The following is a 15,273-nucleotide window of genomic DNA, read 5'->3' as shown; positions in this document are numbered from 1 at the left end:
AAGGGAGAAAGGGTAACTTTCTAGATGTCTTTGAGAAATTAATCACGAATGACTTTGAGAAAATGGTCCAAAATAAAAGAAAATATTGACATAATATGTCAAAACGAGAAAGGGAGGCTTTAAAAGAGGAGGACAAAACAATTGTCATCAAATAAGCAGACAAAGGGGCTGGGGTGGTTATAATGGATGAGGACTATGTGAAAGAAGCAGATAGACTTCTGGGAGACTGTGATACATACGCAATACTTAAGAATGATCCTACGAATTTATATCAAAATGAATTATTACAGTTCCTATCTTAAGGCAAGGAAATAGGAATATTAAAACACAGAGTTCCAATACCTTATGGTGGAGAGTCCAAGACTTCCTGTCTTCTACTTTTTACCAAAAGTGCACAAATCACTGACCCATCCCCTGGGTAGACCCATTATGTCTGGGTTTGGGTCTTTGAGATAAAATTTGTCAGAATATATTGATACGTATTTATACAACAAAAAAAGAAGCGCTAACTAACTAAGTCAAAGTCCAAACTTGAATAAGGTAGATGTTGAGCGTGAAGAGTCGAATTGCTCCCAATTCCAAGCAGCAATAGATGTCTAAAGTAATCAGCGCATCTCGTTTCATAGGAAGAAAAAAGAAAGAAGAAAAAGAGCACAATAGTGAAGCAAGTTCACAACACAATGCTTGTGTCTGTAGATGTGAGATATGCACTTACATTTCAGTGCCTGTCTAAGGCATATAAAGGTATCTTTAAGCGTCCTCACCCTTATACTTACCCCTGACGAAGACGGATCACCGTTGAAACGCGTAGGGTTGCCGGGAGGACCAGTTTCACTGAAGCACCAGGAACTGGAAGTGACGTAGAACGCCGACCAGCTCGGCAAGTGACTGTCGCGGACACCGGAGGTTGCGAAATACATGAACTGGTCTGTGCCCTTATTTTAATATTGTTTTGTGAAACCACATTCCTGATATTTTATATAAAGCAGAACTTTGAAAAAAAAGAAGCCCTTTGAATATTGTGATGACTTCATGGTGGTGAGGACGCTTAAAGATACCTTTATATGCCTGAGACAGGCACTGAAATGTATTGAATACATAATCTAAAGAGTCTCATCACAAAGGAATTAAATACAGATATAGAGCTGGGGGTCTTTTTGACATGATTTACTCCCATTATTCGCAATGATATTACAGTATATCCAGCACTGTTTATCCCTGTCTCACTGGCTAGTCTATCCATGTATGCCGGCTACATTGCTAACCCTAAAAGGCACTAGTATATCTATATTCTGGTAATATTAAGCCCTGTTGACTTCTGACTACACTTGCCACTAGAAATGGTTATTTTAATAGTACATTTTTAACTTCTAAGAAGTGTTGTAATCTATTTTAGATTTTTGTATCGTACGTTTCAAATTATTAATTATTATTTGTAAAATATGTATGAATTATACGAATAACTATAAATTGAATGTGAAACATTGGGTTAGTTATCATGTAGCCATGTATTACAGAGTATTCTGCATTTATTTATTGTTCTTATCATATGATACTGTAGTTTATGTCTATTCTAATGAGATTTTTATCTTCTTTGCTTATCTTTTTTGGCAATGTACAACGGAGTGACATTCGGTGTATCAACAGAAGATTGTGTCATAATGTTATTATAAAGTAGTTTATTGGAGTTAGATTTAGTATTTGATGTTTTTAATGAGGATTTTTAAATTAAAAGTATGACAATTTTTTTAAAATATATTAATCTTTAGTAACTCTGAAGTATTTAATGTTATTAGTACTACTTGTTATTGCTACTGTATGTATCATCACTAATGCTAATATGTGTTTTATTTGTTCAGTTAAATTATACTTATGTCTAATATTTATTATCCACCCAAAATATGTTTATTACTGAGGTGGAGTTTAGGGGTTTATGTAGCATTTAAGTACATGGTTCACTATTTGGCAACCAGAGCTTAGTTTCTTTAAAGTTTATCAACATTAACATATAGTGTATTTACCTTTGAGACAATTGTCTCATCATTCTGCTCTCAGCCAATAGCAAACTACTTATTGCTTTATTAATGCTGCTAGTTGTGTAGGGTAGTAGGATTCCTGACAAAGCTTGTTTGTCACGAGCGAAACGCGTTGAATCCAGGAGGGAAGGTGAAGGAGACACACCGGGTCAGAGCAAGAAGGAACTCCAAGGAAAGCGGTTGCTGTTTTCCAGGCGGCCGCAACTGGAAGCAGCTCCACAAAGGACCGACGAGTTCTTCTGATCCACGTGGGACGGGTGGTGAGATCGCCTTCGCCCCACATCTGTTATTATACTTTTATGTGACCTTTTAATCTGTATTCATTGTAATTGCGCACCTTGGAGGGATTATTTTAAACTTTGATTTAATATTTAATACAGATATTCTGTGCTATGGTGTCTCCCTGTCTTTTCCATTTCAAAGACTACCCACACAGCGTTTGACCACTGACATCATCTTGATCCAAATTCATCTACACACTAGTATTTAGAGTGTGATATGCTCTTTACACTCGCATTTATGTGAGTATAATGTTTGATAATTATAAATTCAGATATTTTATCTTGCTATCAACCTTGCTACTCTATGTATTTTCCATTCTGTTTTTTACATATCACACATCCCGCTCCCTTATCCTGCTCTACTTTGGGGTACCCCAGCAGAGAGATCAATAGAGGAGGAGGTGTTCGCAAATAAGACTTTGAAAGTACGATGGGAGAGGTAAGAGGAAATCCAGGATAGAGCTTTGTTACAGATACCAAGAGTATGGGGTATGGAGAATGTGAAGGAAAAAAAGGGTGGTCCACAGTATCAAAGGCTGCAGAAAGGTCGAGCAATATGAGCAGAGTGTACACTGGCGACACACTTTATTCGAGCTCGGCTAGTCCCACGAATTCGGGTATACCCGGGTGTATTGAGGTTTGTGACTGTTTTCTGCCCGAGTGCATTGGGTTATTTTCAGGCAGGGATTGAAGCATTTTATTCCCGCTGGCTGCAATACTGCACAGTATATATATATATATACTGCATTACAATTCATGAATTTATGCCATCTGGTAGACACGCGAAGCATTGCAGCCTATTAAATCCTAATCATTATCATTTAACAGTTCAGCCGCCCGTCAGCCAGGCATGAACCCAGGCTGGGAAGGCAAACGCAACGGGGCTTGTCAGAGGTGAGGAGCGGCGCATTCCAGGTATCTGCCAGGTACATACTGGGTATTTGCTCGAATAAAGTGTGTCGGTGCAGTAGTGACCTTTGTCTTTGGCAGCATGGTGGTCATTAGTTATTTAGGTGAGGGCTGTTTCTGTGGACTGTGCAGTGTGGAGGATGTAGGAGGGAATAGCAGCTGAGAAAATGGAGCAAGCAAGAGAATACAAGGCATTCAAGGAATTCAGAGGAAAAAGGCATGAGGGATACATGACAATAGCTAGAATGACAGATAGGGTCAAGTTTGCTATTAATGAGTATTGTTATAGCTGTTGCATGTTTGAAGGAGGAGAGAAAGTACCAGAGTAGTGGGAGGAGTTGAAAATATGTGTAAGCGTAGGTATTAGAGTAGGAGCAAGAGGTATCAGGAGATGGGGAAAAATGGGGTCAAGAGGGCTGGTGGTAGAGGAAGAAGAGGAGATTAGCAGCCATACATCCACTTCTGTGATAGCAGAAAAAGAGTTGAGGAAGGCAGGAGGAGCGTTAGAAAGAGGTATAGGATGGGAGGAGGATACAGAGAGGATGTCTTGAAGCATGGAATCCACCTTTATCCTAAAATAGTCAGCAATATCCTGTGGTGACACGGAGGAAGAAAAACAGGTAGCAGACGATGGTCTGAGTAGAGAGTCAAAGACAGAGAAGAGTAGGTGTGGGTTAGACATGTGCTTGTTGATTAGTGAAGAAAAGTAGGTTTGTTTAGCCTGGGAAAGGGCTGAATTGAAACAGGCTAGGATAAATTTGTAGTGAAGGAAGTCTGCAAGTGTGAGAGATTTCCTCCGGAGGCATGAGTGCAGGAACGCAGCATCCATGTGGGGCAATTTATCCAGGGTTTGGGGTTAGAAGGGCAAGAACAGCAGAGAGGAAGGTCAAGAACGGCAGAGAGAAAGAGCATGTAAATCAAGAGAGGAGGATAAGACATGTAGTTCCTGACCAGATTGTCAGAGTCTGGAGCAGAGCAGAGAGAGGAGAGCAAAGTGGAATCAAAAGCTGGTACAGTAGGTTAATAGAGAACAGGTCTCTGCAGAAACAAGCAATAGATGGAGGTGGAGAAGGGGAGAAATTAGAGAAAATTTGATGAGATGATGGTAAGAGAGAGGAAAGGGGGAAATGGAGAAATCAGAGAGAGAAAACGTTTTAGTGAAAACCACGTCTAGGTAGTGGCCATCCTTGTGGGTGCAGGCAGCTGTCCATTGGTAAAAGGCCAAAAGAAGAGGTTAGAGAGAGAAATCGGGAAGCCAAAGGGAGAGCGCAGTCATCAATATGGCAGTTCACATCCCCAAACAGAAGAACAGGGGAGTCTGAAGAGAGAAAGAAGGAGAGGAAGGATTCAAGGTGTGTGAGAAAGACAGAAGGGGCATGAGTAGAGGTAGGTGGGCGATAGATGACCGCCATGTGGTCAGGGAGAGGAGAAAAAGCTAGACAGTGTAAGCCTCAAAGGAGGGAAAAGACTGATCCATGGCTGAAAAGAATTCGCCAATCTACGGTGGATATCGGATTTCGCCGAAAATTTTGCCCAACTCTAATCATCTCTGTGACATCACCAGTCAGTGCCCCCACAAGAGTTCAACTCTTTAGCACCAACTTCTCACATCTGCGAGTACATTTCTTAAATTTGATTCTTTTATATTTACCTATTAAAGTGTCCTGCACCATGGAGAGTTGTTTATTTTTTTGCGTTTATGTTATAGGAATGTATATATTTAGCACAAAACACTTGGGACACTAAGCGACGAATGCAAGTATTATAAGTAAAAAACGAATAGCAATTACATATCGTGGTTCCAAGTGCCTGCGAGCAAGGCCAGTGTTGCGATTTTATGCACATCGTAGTATGTTTTGGACTGCAATAACATTGACTATATCTGCACATACTGTAGTGCTTCACAAAAGTAGTTGTAGAAGCAATAAAAAAAAATATGAGATGTAATGAGAAGAGCTTCACACATAAAAGTCAACATTAGGAAAAGCAATTCTTCCTCAAAAGACATGATAATTTATATGGCAAAACAAAGATGGTACTGCAATTAAAATGATGATTTTATGTTTTATTTTAGGTCTATCATTCAGTTGTATTGCATATTATATGAAACTGTTTTCATAAATGAATGAAGCATTTGAACAGCACTATGGATAATACTGGACACATGATGCATAAAGCTTGGCCCCCTGCAGACGCAATTACCATAATTCCCTCCTACTGCCTCTGTACGTTCTCCCTACCTACCAAATAGATTGTAAGCTCCTCGGAGCAGGGACTCCTCTTACTTAGTTACTTTTATGTCTGAAGAACTTATTCCCATGACCTGTTATTTATATTTTTTGTTATTTATAGGATTACTACGTGTATCACTACAGTGAAGCACTATGTACATTAATGGCGCTACATAAATAAAGACATACAATACATACAATAAATGAAAAAAACATTACGTTATAACTTACCTGCCAAGAGTTGATATATTTCCCAAAGTATAGAAAACAGCAAAAAGCATTGTTCCTTTTCTCGGTACCCATAAGAGGCAAGTACCCTAAAAAAACAGAGTATAAAGCAATACTTAGAGTTAAAAATCACAACCGTAGATACTATAAGTTTGGGTTGGCAAACATTATTGCATGCCATCATTTCTCATATTCATCTTCAAATAGAACTGATTCAATTGATCGCAGACCACAAACCACATGATTACAAAAACTAAATTGACTAGTTAAAAACTCGTTAAAAATCAGCAATAATATTCGACGTTATACAAAAAAACAAACAAACACCGCAGGATATTTTGGTATGATTTAACCCCAGAGTAACAAAAAAAACCATGTATAGTTACATCGTTACTGTACATAGTAGATGAGGTTGAAAAAAGACTTCCGTCCATCAAGTTCAACCTATGCTAAATTTAGACAACAGATATTTTATCATATATCTATACTTATTGATCCAGAGGAAGGCAAACAAAACCCCAGAGTCATATCATCCAATGATATTCATAACGGGAAAAATAAATTCCTTCCTGACTCCAAGAATTGGCAATCGGATTAATCCCTGGATCAACATCCTTCCCATGTATACTTATTTGGTATATCCCTGTATACCTTTCCTATCTAAAAAGATGTCCAAAGTTTTTTTGAACAAATCTATTGTATCTGCCATCACAGCCTCCATGGGTAATGAATTCCACATTTTAACTGCCCTTACTGTAAACAACCCTTTCCTTTGTTGCGGGTGAAATTTCCTTTCCTCCAACCTTAAGGGATGCCCCGAGACCTTTGTACTGCCCTTGGAATAAATAGTTCTTTTGAAAGCTCCTTATATTGTCCCCGAATATATTTGTATATAGTTATCATATCCCCTCTTAGACGACTCTTTTCTAATGTAAATAAATGTAATTTAGCTAGTCCCCTCCTCATAAGTTAGATTTTCCATCTCCTTTATTCATTTGGTGGCTCTTCTCTGCACTCTCTCTAGTTCCATAATGTCTTTTCTTAGGATTGGTGCCCAAAATTGTACTCCATATTCAAGGTGTGGTCTTACTAATGCTTTGTAAAGGGGCATAATTATGTTTACTTCCCTTCCATCCATTGCCCGTTTGATGCAAGATAAGATCTTGTTTGTCTTTGCAGCTACTGCATGACTTTGGGCACTATTGCTAAGCCTGTTGTCTGCAAGCACTCCTAAATCCTTCTCCATCAAAGATTCCCCCAATGTATCTCCATTTAATTTGTAATTCGCCTTTTTATTCTTGCATCCCAAATGCATAACCTTACATTTATCTGTATTAAACCTCAAATGCCATTTACCTGCCCACTTTTCCAGTCTCTCCAAGTCCTTTGAAGAGAAATTACATCCTGCTCTGATTCTATTACCTTACACCAGGCCTGCACAACTTGTACAATGAGAAGGTCCGAAATGCTCCAAAGAAAAAAAGATTTGGGCCGCACGGGTAAAATCATCATCATCATCATCATCATCTCTCCTCCAGCACCTCTCATCATCATCCTCATATCTCCCCCAAAACCCATTATCAACCTTTGCGAGACTCCCCATCGATCTCTCATACCCCCATCTCTCCCCCTCACCCATACAAATAATACTCCCCCTCCACATCAAACACACAATACCACCTGCACACCACACACATCCCACCCCCCCTGCACCTCACATCACTCTCCCCCCCCCCCGACACCTCACATCACTCTCCCCCCCTGCACCTCACATCACTCCCCCCCCTGCACCTCACATCACTCCCCCCCTGCACCTCACATCACCCTCCCCGCACCTCACATCACTCTCCCCCTCCCCGCACCTCACATCACTCTCCCCCCCTGCACCTCACATCATTCTCTCCCCATGCACCTCACATCACTCTCCCCCCCTGCACCTCACATCACTCTCCCCCCCTGCACCTCACATAACTCTCCCCCCCTGCACCTCACATCACTCTCCCCCCTGCACTTCACATCACTCTCCCCCCCTGCACCTCACATCACTCTCCCCCCCTGCACCTCACATAACTCTCCCCCCCTGCACCTCACATCACTCTCCCCCCTGCACTTCACATCACTCTCCCCCTCTTGCACCTCACATCACTCTCCCCCCTGCACCTCACAAGGAAAACAGAGTCGGGCCCCACAGCCCATTTCAGCAGCCCCCCACAGCCCATATCAGCAGCCCCCCACAGCCCATTTCAGCAGTCCCCACAGCCCATATCATCAGCCCCCACAGCCCATATCATCAGCCCCCCACAGCCCATATCAGCAGCCCCCCAGCCAAATTTCAGCAGCCCCCCAGCCCATGTCAGCAGCCCCCCCCAGCCCATTCCATTTCAGCAGCCCCCCAGCCCATTCCATTTCAGCAGCCCTCCCCCATGTCAGCAGCCCTCCAGCCCATTCCATTTCAGCAGCCCCCCTATGTCAGCAGCCCCCCCAGCCCATTCCATTTCAGCAGCCCCCCGCATAAATGAACTACACCCCCCCCATGCATACCTGATGATGGTGGCGGCGGCGGCAGCAGAGGTGATGGCGGCGGCAACAAAGATGGCGGCAGGGTGAAGCGTGAGGGAAGCGCGAGGGAAGCACACTCTAGCAGCAGACCCGGAAGTTCCGGGTCACGCTACACTGCTAGAGCGTGTCACCCTGCTGGAGGAGGCTGAGGGGGGCGGGGGGCTAGGGGGGAGAGCGTGCAGTCACACAGACACTGCTGGAGCGCGCTCCTACTTAATGCTGGAGCGCGCTCCTTCTGTCCTTACCAGGGAAGGGGGGTTAAGTGGGGGGGGGAGTTGAAGGGGGTCCGTCGCGGGCGTATGGGTGTAAGGCAGGCCGTATATGTTGTGCAGGCCTGCCTTACACAATTTAGTATCATCAGCAAAGATGGAGACTTTGCTCGCGATGCCAACCTCAAGGTCATTAATAAACAAGTTAAAAAGCAGGGGTCCAAGTACCGAACCCTGAGGTACTCCACTCACAACTTTAGCCCAACCTGAAAAAGTTCCATTTATGACAACACTCTGTTGTCTGTCCTTTAACCAGTTTTCAACCCAGGTGAATATATTATTACTGAGTTCAATTTTCTTAATTTTGTACACCAACATCTTGTGTGAAACCATATCAAAAGCCTTTGCAAAATCTAAGTATACCACATCAACTGCATTATCCTGGTCTAAATTCCTACTTATCTCCTCAAAGAAACAGTGTACAGAAACATAATAACAGAGCGCTACTGAACTCATTTGCATATGGCTGTTCGATGATAATGCTGAAGAACTGCACGATCAGAATTTTCTGAACTGCAAAAATTCACCTGCAAATATAATACATTGCTACCACAGAGTAATGCAATAAGAATCATTAATTTATCCTATGGCAGAAAAGGGTTCTCAACCCTTTGATACTTGGTGGGCTTCTAATGCATAGGAAAGGACTTCAGACACCAAATGGGTTAAAAGAATACACAAACACCATACCACTACACTAACTCCTCCTCCCCCTTTAACAGCAAAGGCTAATAGGGCAATTCCTACATCCATATGGAGATATGGAAAGGAATGGGTGCTCCAAAATCAGTGGAAGTTTCCAAAATGTCAATATTGAATAATAAACAGGACTGGTAGACGGGCTTAGACGTGGAGTGGGTTAACTGAGAAATGTGAAATGTGAGTCACCTGTCAAACACATAAGTCTCCTGAAGGGGACCAACTATTGCACCTATAAGGTACTCTAGTGACCCCTCATTGGAGACAAACAGTGCTGAAATTGTACTCATCTATAATAATCACACATAAATTGTATTGAACTCTTACCCACTCCATCTGTTGAACGGAATCCGTCATAGTCCTTTCCCAGGGGCGTGCAGATCCGTTGGTTGAAGTCCAGTAAATAGAAAAAGAGCAAAACAGTGCACTGCCAGGGAGCCAGGTGGTGTAAATAAAAAGGTCTATTTATTCAGCATTTACTTCACAAAAAACAAAGCCCCCAGGGGGAGAAAACAGTACCTCCTACGCGTTTCGGACCATGGGGGTCCTTTATCAAGGAGTATGGGGGATAGAAGAGAGGGGACTCCATTATATACACCACACAGTCATTAATGTGCACTTTTAGATTTGGCGCCAAAACTGGGTGCGCGCCGCTATGACGTCATATGTGTGAGCCAGTAGTGATGGGTCTCAGAATTACCCGATCCCACAGCACCCGGCCACGCCCCCCTATGACGTCAATTCGGCACACCCACACCGGTGACGGCCGCAAGGAGGAAGGAGGGAGTCTCCACCCCTAGGGGAAGGCTCGTAAAGACAGGCAGGGTCGTGTCACGGGCATGAACAGTCCCTGTGAATCGCTGATCCCTGCTCTGCCCAACATAACGATGCCAACTCCACAAAGGGGCGCACCACCCCCTTATATCTCCCCCCCTCTCCCAAATCAATCACGGGGCAAGAGGCAAATAGGTGTATACAACATAAATACACAGAGCATTAAATTTTTATTGCAACAATAAGGTACATTGTGCAAAAGAAATAAACACACAGGGTCTCCTTATTCTATCCTCCATATTAACAAAACTCAATTTAAAATCACATGAAACAACACAGTCACAGGATCCCTTCCTTATCAAAATTCAAACACATCATATAATTATAAGGAAAGGACCCTGACACTGACAAAAAATGTTTAAAAACATTAAGTGGAATACTTAAATACTAAGTTGTCATTCCATCATAAATCATCAGTTTTGCACCCATCCGGGGTAATGTAGCAAGAAGAATGACATCCTTCATCAACAAAATTAAAAATTCATTAATCCATATATTTTTCTAAAAGAAAAGGACTTTGCAGGTAATGTATTTTACAGAATCAGTATCAATTAATAACTCAAAAATACATTGTAAATCAATCATACCACACAGATTCTAAATATAGAAAAGTGAACCAATCTTGTTCTTTTTAATTTCCCTCAAATAAGGAAAACCTCCTATTACCACAAGGCCTATCAGAGAATATTAGACCAACAAAATAGCAACTATATACAGTACGACAAAAGTAATTTAATTTAATTTCAATTTTAAGCCTAAAAGGAAGCCAACTAGGAGTATGAATTATAATCTTAATCTATTATTTTTTTTCAAATTCATTAAGCATCAAAGATACAACTCGTATTTTCTCCAATACTTTTTTTAAAAAAGTTTAATGTTTTAAAAAATTACTCAGATTCCATTCAATGTTTAGACCGCAGGGAGCACGGGTTTTAAGCATAAAAATCCAATACGCTTCCCTGCGGTCCAACAAATTGAGCCTATCTCCACCTCTTTCTTGTGAGAAAATTCTCTCAATATCCTTGACTGTTAGTCCTTTTATCCCTCCTTCTTTGCACTCTGAAAAGTGTTTCGACACCGGGTGAGAGCAATCCAGTTTTTTAATTAATCTGAGGTGTTCCATGATCCTCACCTTAAGCGCCTGTGTAGTTCTTCCTACATAGTTTGCCCCACAACGGCATGTTAACAGATAGATAACAAAATGCGTGTTACAATTAATGAAGGAGGTAATGGGATAAGACTTAGATGTTTTTGAGCTTGAAAATTTTGTAGATGGTGACATATAACGACAAATGCCACAACCACCACATTTAAAGGAACCTTTAGTGCAAAAAGTATTGGTATTTATCACAATGGGGGAGACTACGTAACTAGGCAATAGTCAGGCAATAGTTTTCGCCTTTCTGTAAATAAAGCGAGGCCCTTATTGGACCAATTTCTCTAAACTATGGTCCATTTTTAAAATGTCCCAGTGTTTATATGATTGCTTGCACTTGTCTGCTACATTTATTGTATTGTGTAATCAATAAATGCAAATCCTCCTGCGACATGTCTCTCGGTGTATTACTTTTACCCCAACTTTGTTCTTTAGTATTAATTTTAGGATTAATCCTTTTCTTTCCTCTACCATATCCCTTCATGGAAGTATAACCCTGTGAAGGGAGTAGGGACTCTCTGTCCAGTGTTTTAATTTCATCCAATGTCTTTTGCAACTCAGAGCCATCATAACCTCTCTGCTGAAAACGTAAGGCCAACTCCCCAGACTGACGGACAAAACCCTCTTCAGTGGAGCAGTTCCACCTCAGTCTGAGGAATTGGCCCTTGGGGATTCCTTTAATGACCGCTTTAGGATGACAGCTGTCCGCCCTTAATAACATATTTCTCGAGTTAGGTTTTCTGTAGACATCTGTCTGAATGTCTCTCTTAATATCAATAAAGAGTAGAAGATCCAGATAATGTATGTGGTGCAAATCAAAATTAAAAGTGAATACTAAATTATTAGGATTTTGACTAATAAAATCAAAAAATAAGTGCAGAGTGGGTAAATCACCTTCCCAAATCATAACTAAATCATCAATAAAACGTTTATAAAATGTGATAAATTTTCTAAACGGATTAGTGCTACTAAAAATGAACTGTGATTCCAACCACCCCATAAATAAATTAGCATACGTGGGTGCAAAACTTGTGCCCATAGCAGTCCCCTGCTGCTGTAAATAAAATTTGTGATCAAACAAAAAATAATTGTGCGTGAGTAAGAAATTTATTGAATCTAATATAAACGTGGTGTGAAACAAATTATTATCTGGACCTTCCAAAAAGTGGCGGACAGCTGCCAATCCCTGGTCGTGTTTAATAACCGAATATAAAGATGTAACGTCAAGGTTGACCCACATTGATTGTGGCCCCCACTTGATCTCCTTCAATTGTGTAATCAGATCCCCAGAATCCAGCAGAAAGGAGGGAAGACCACTTACAAATGGTTGTAGATATCTATCAATGTATTTGGAAAGTCCATCTCCCAAAGATCCAATAGATGACACGATTGGTCTCCCCGGAGGGTCGACCAATGTCTTATGGATCTTTGGGAGATGGTAAAACACTGGTATTCTCGGATAAGGGTTCCACAGAAACATAATTTCATCCTTAGTCAAGACATTGGTAAATTGTCCCAAATCAATAAGCTCTTTAAATTCTCTTAGATAAATATCTGTGGGGTCTTGTGGTAGCTCAGAGTAGGCCGTGGCATCTCCAAGTTGGCGGTAAGCCTCCCTGAGATAGCCCGACCTACTCTGAACCACCACCGCCCCACCTTTATCTGCATTTTTTATTACAATTGAATCATTTTTTTGTAAAGAATAAATGGCTAGTTTTTCTTTATGGCTTATGTTACTCTCATCCGTGTGCGAAAAGGAAAACCCTTCTGCTAACAACCGCAGATCTCTAATCACCAGGTTTTCAAAAGTTGTTATGTAAGGACTCTTCACAAACTGGGGGTAAAAGATAGAACCTCTCTTGAGGCTAGATCTCCAGGTACTGAATTCTGGTATTTCTACCCCTAGGGGTTGTTTTTCTACATCCTCCAACAATTCATTCAAATCATCAATATCCTGGAAATCACATGCCTCCCTAAAGGTCGAATCCCTAACCCCAATATCAATATTTACACGATCACCCCTTAAATCCCCAATCATAGAGGTATTAGGTACTTCACTAGATGTTAAAGGAATACTGTAATTATCATTTCTTTGGTCTACCTCAGTTGTTACCGCACGTTTCTGAAAAAAAGATTTAGGTGTAAGTTTACGTTCAAATTTATGTACATCTATAGCAGTGTTAAAGAGATCAAACTCCATTGTTGGAGCATACTTGAGTCCCTTCCCCAATAATGAGAGTTCTGCAGGGGATAATTCATATCCAGAAATGTTAATCACGTTTATCGATCATCAATTAATGCTGCTTCTTCCTCTTGTTTGGCCTTTTGTAACCCTCTCTTCTTTTTCCCTCTTTGGGTTCTATTGGGGTTTTTTGAAAAAGAGGGAAGTTTTTTTGCTGTTGTTGTTGTTGATATTGATTGGACCATTGCTGATTGAATGGAATCGGAGTCACTTTTTAAAACATTAAACTTTTTAAAAAAAAGTATTGGAGAAAATACGAGTTGTATCTATGATGCTTAATGAATTTGAAAAAAAATAATAGATTAAGATTATAATTCATACTCCTAGTTGGCTTCCCCTTAGGCTTAAAATTGAAATTAAATTACTCTTGTCGTATATAGTTGCTATTTTGTTGGTCTAATATTCTCTGATAGGCCCTGTGGTAATAGGAGGTTTTCCTTATTTGAGGGAAATTAAAAAGAACAAGATTGGTTCACTTTTCTATATTTAGAATCTGTGTGGTATGATTGATTTACAATGTATTTTTGAGTTATTAATTGATACTGATTCTGTAAAATACATTACCTGCAAAGTCCTTTTCTTTTAGAAAAATATATGTATTAATGAATTTTTAATTTTGTTGATGAAGGATGTCATTCTTTTTGCTACATTACCCCGGATGGGTGAAAAACTGATGATTTATGATGGAATGACAACTTAGTATTTAAGTATTCCACTTAATGTTTTTAAACATTTTTTGTCAGTGTCAGGGTCCTTTCCTTATACTGTAATTATATGATGTGTTTGAATTTTGATAAGGAAGGGATCCTGTGACTGTGTTGTTTCATGTGATTTTAAATTGAGTTTTGTTAATATGGAGGATAGAATAAGGAGACCCTGTGTGTTTATTTCTTTTGCACAATGTACCTTATTGTTGCAATAAAAATTTATGCTCTGTGTATTTATGTTGTATACACCTATTTGCCTCTTGCCCTGTGATTGATTTGGGAGAGGGGGGAGCTATAAGGGGGAGGTGCGCCCCTTTGTGGAGTTGGCATCGTTATGTTGGGCAGAGCAGGGATCAGCGATTCACAGGGGCCGTTCGTGCCCGTGACGCGACCCTGCCTGTCTTTACGATCCTTCCCCTAGGGGTGGAGGCTCCCTCCTTCCTCCTTGCGGCCGTCACCGGGGTGGGTGTGCCGAATTGACGTCATAGGGGGGCGTGGCCGGGTGCTGTGGGATCGGGTAATTCTGAGACCCATCACTACTGGCTCACACATATGACGTCATAGCGGCGCGCACCCGGTTTTGGCGCCAAATCTAAAAGTGCACATTAATGAATGTGTGGTGTATATAAAGGAGTCCCCTCTCTTCTATCCCCCATACTCCTTGATAAAGGACCTCCATGGTCCGAAATGCGTAGGAGATACTGTTTTCTCCCCCAGGGGCTTTGTTTTTTGTGAAGTAAATGCTGAATAAATAGACCTTTTTTATTTACACCACCTGGCTCCCTGGCACTGTTTTGCTCTTTTTCAATTCCTACATCCAAAGCCCACCCATCATCCCTAAATCATATTTCCCTCCCTTTACCGTGCAGCATAAGCTCCTCCCATATCCACAGACCCATCTTCCACTTGATGCACATCTTTCTCCAGTCCAACTGCATTTCTAAAACGGCAACACACTTTCCTCATGAGTCCCAAGCCATTCACTCCAGTGGCAACTCACACTTCCGAGGTCCTAAGACCACCAGCAGCAACCTCTTTCCAGTATCTCAAATGAATTTGCTCAGTTGTAACATACAACACACACTGGTTCCAATTCCTCATCCTAGTGGCAGCATACTTTCT

At 41.1% G+C, this 15,273-nt stretch overlaps 1 protein-coding gene across 1 annotated transcript in view; it reads right to left on the bottom strand.

The window, feature by feature from the left end:
- SFT2D2 (SFT2 domain containing 2) overlaps positions 1 to 15,273 on the bottom strand; it is a 167,590-nt gene that overhangs the window by 79,758 nt on the left and 72,559 nt on the right. The window contains exon 3 of the mRNA XM_075589546.1: positions 5,689 to 5,774. Coding sequence (XP_075445661.1) covers positions 5,689 to 5,774 — 86 coding nt within the window. The remainder of the gene's footprint in view (positions 1 to 5,688; positions 5,775 to 15,273) is intronic.

Source organism: Ascaphus truei, chromosome 3 (assembly GCF_040206685.1).
Source record: "Ascaphus truei isolate aAscTru1 chromosome 3, aAscTru1.hap1, whole genome shotgun sequence".
Lineage (NCBI taxonomy): Eukaryota > Metazoa > Chordata > Amphibia > Anura > Ascaphidae > Ascaphus > Ascaphus truei.
This window is presented reverse-complemented; position numbering and strand designations above follow the sequence as displayed.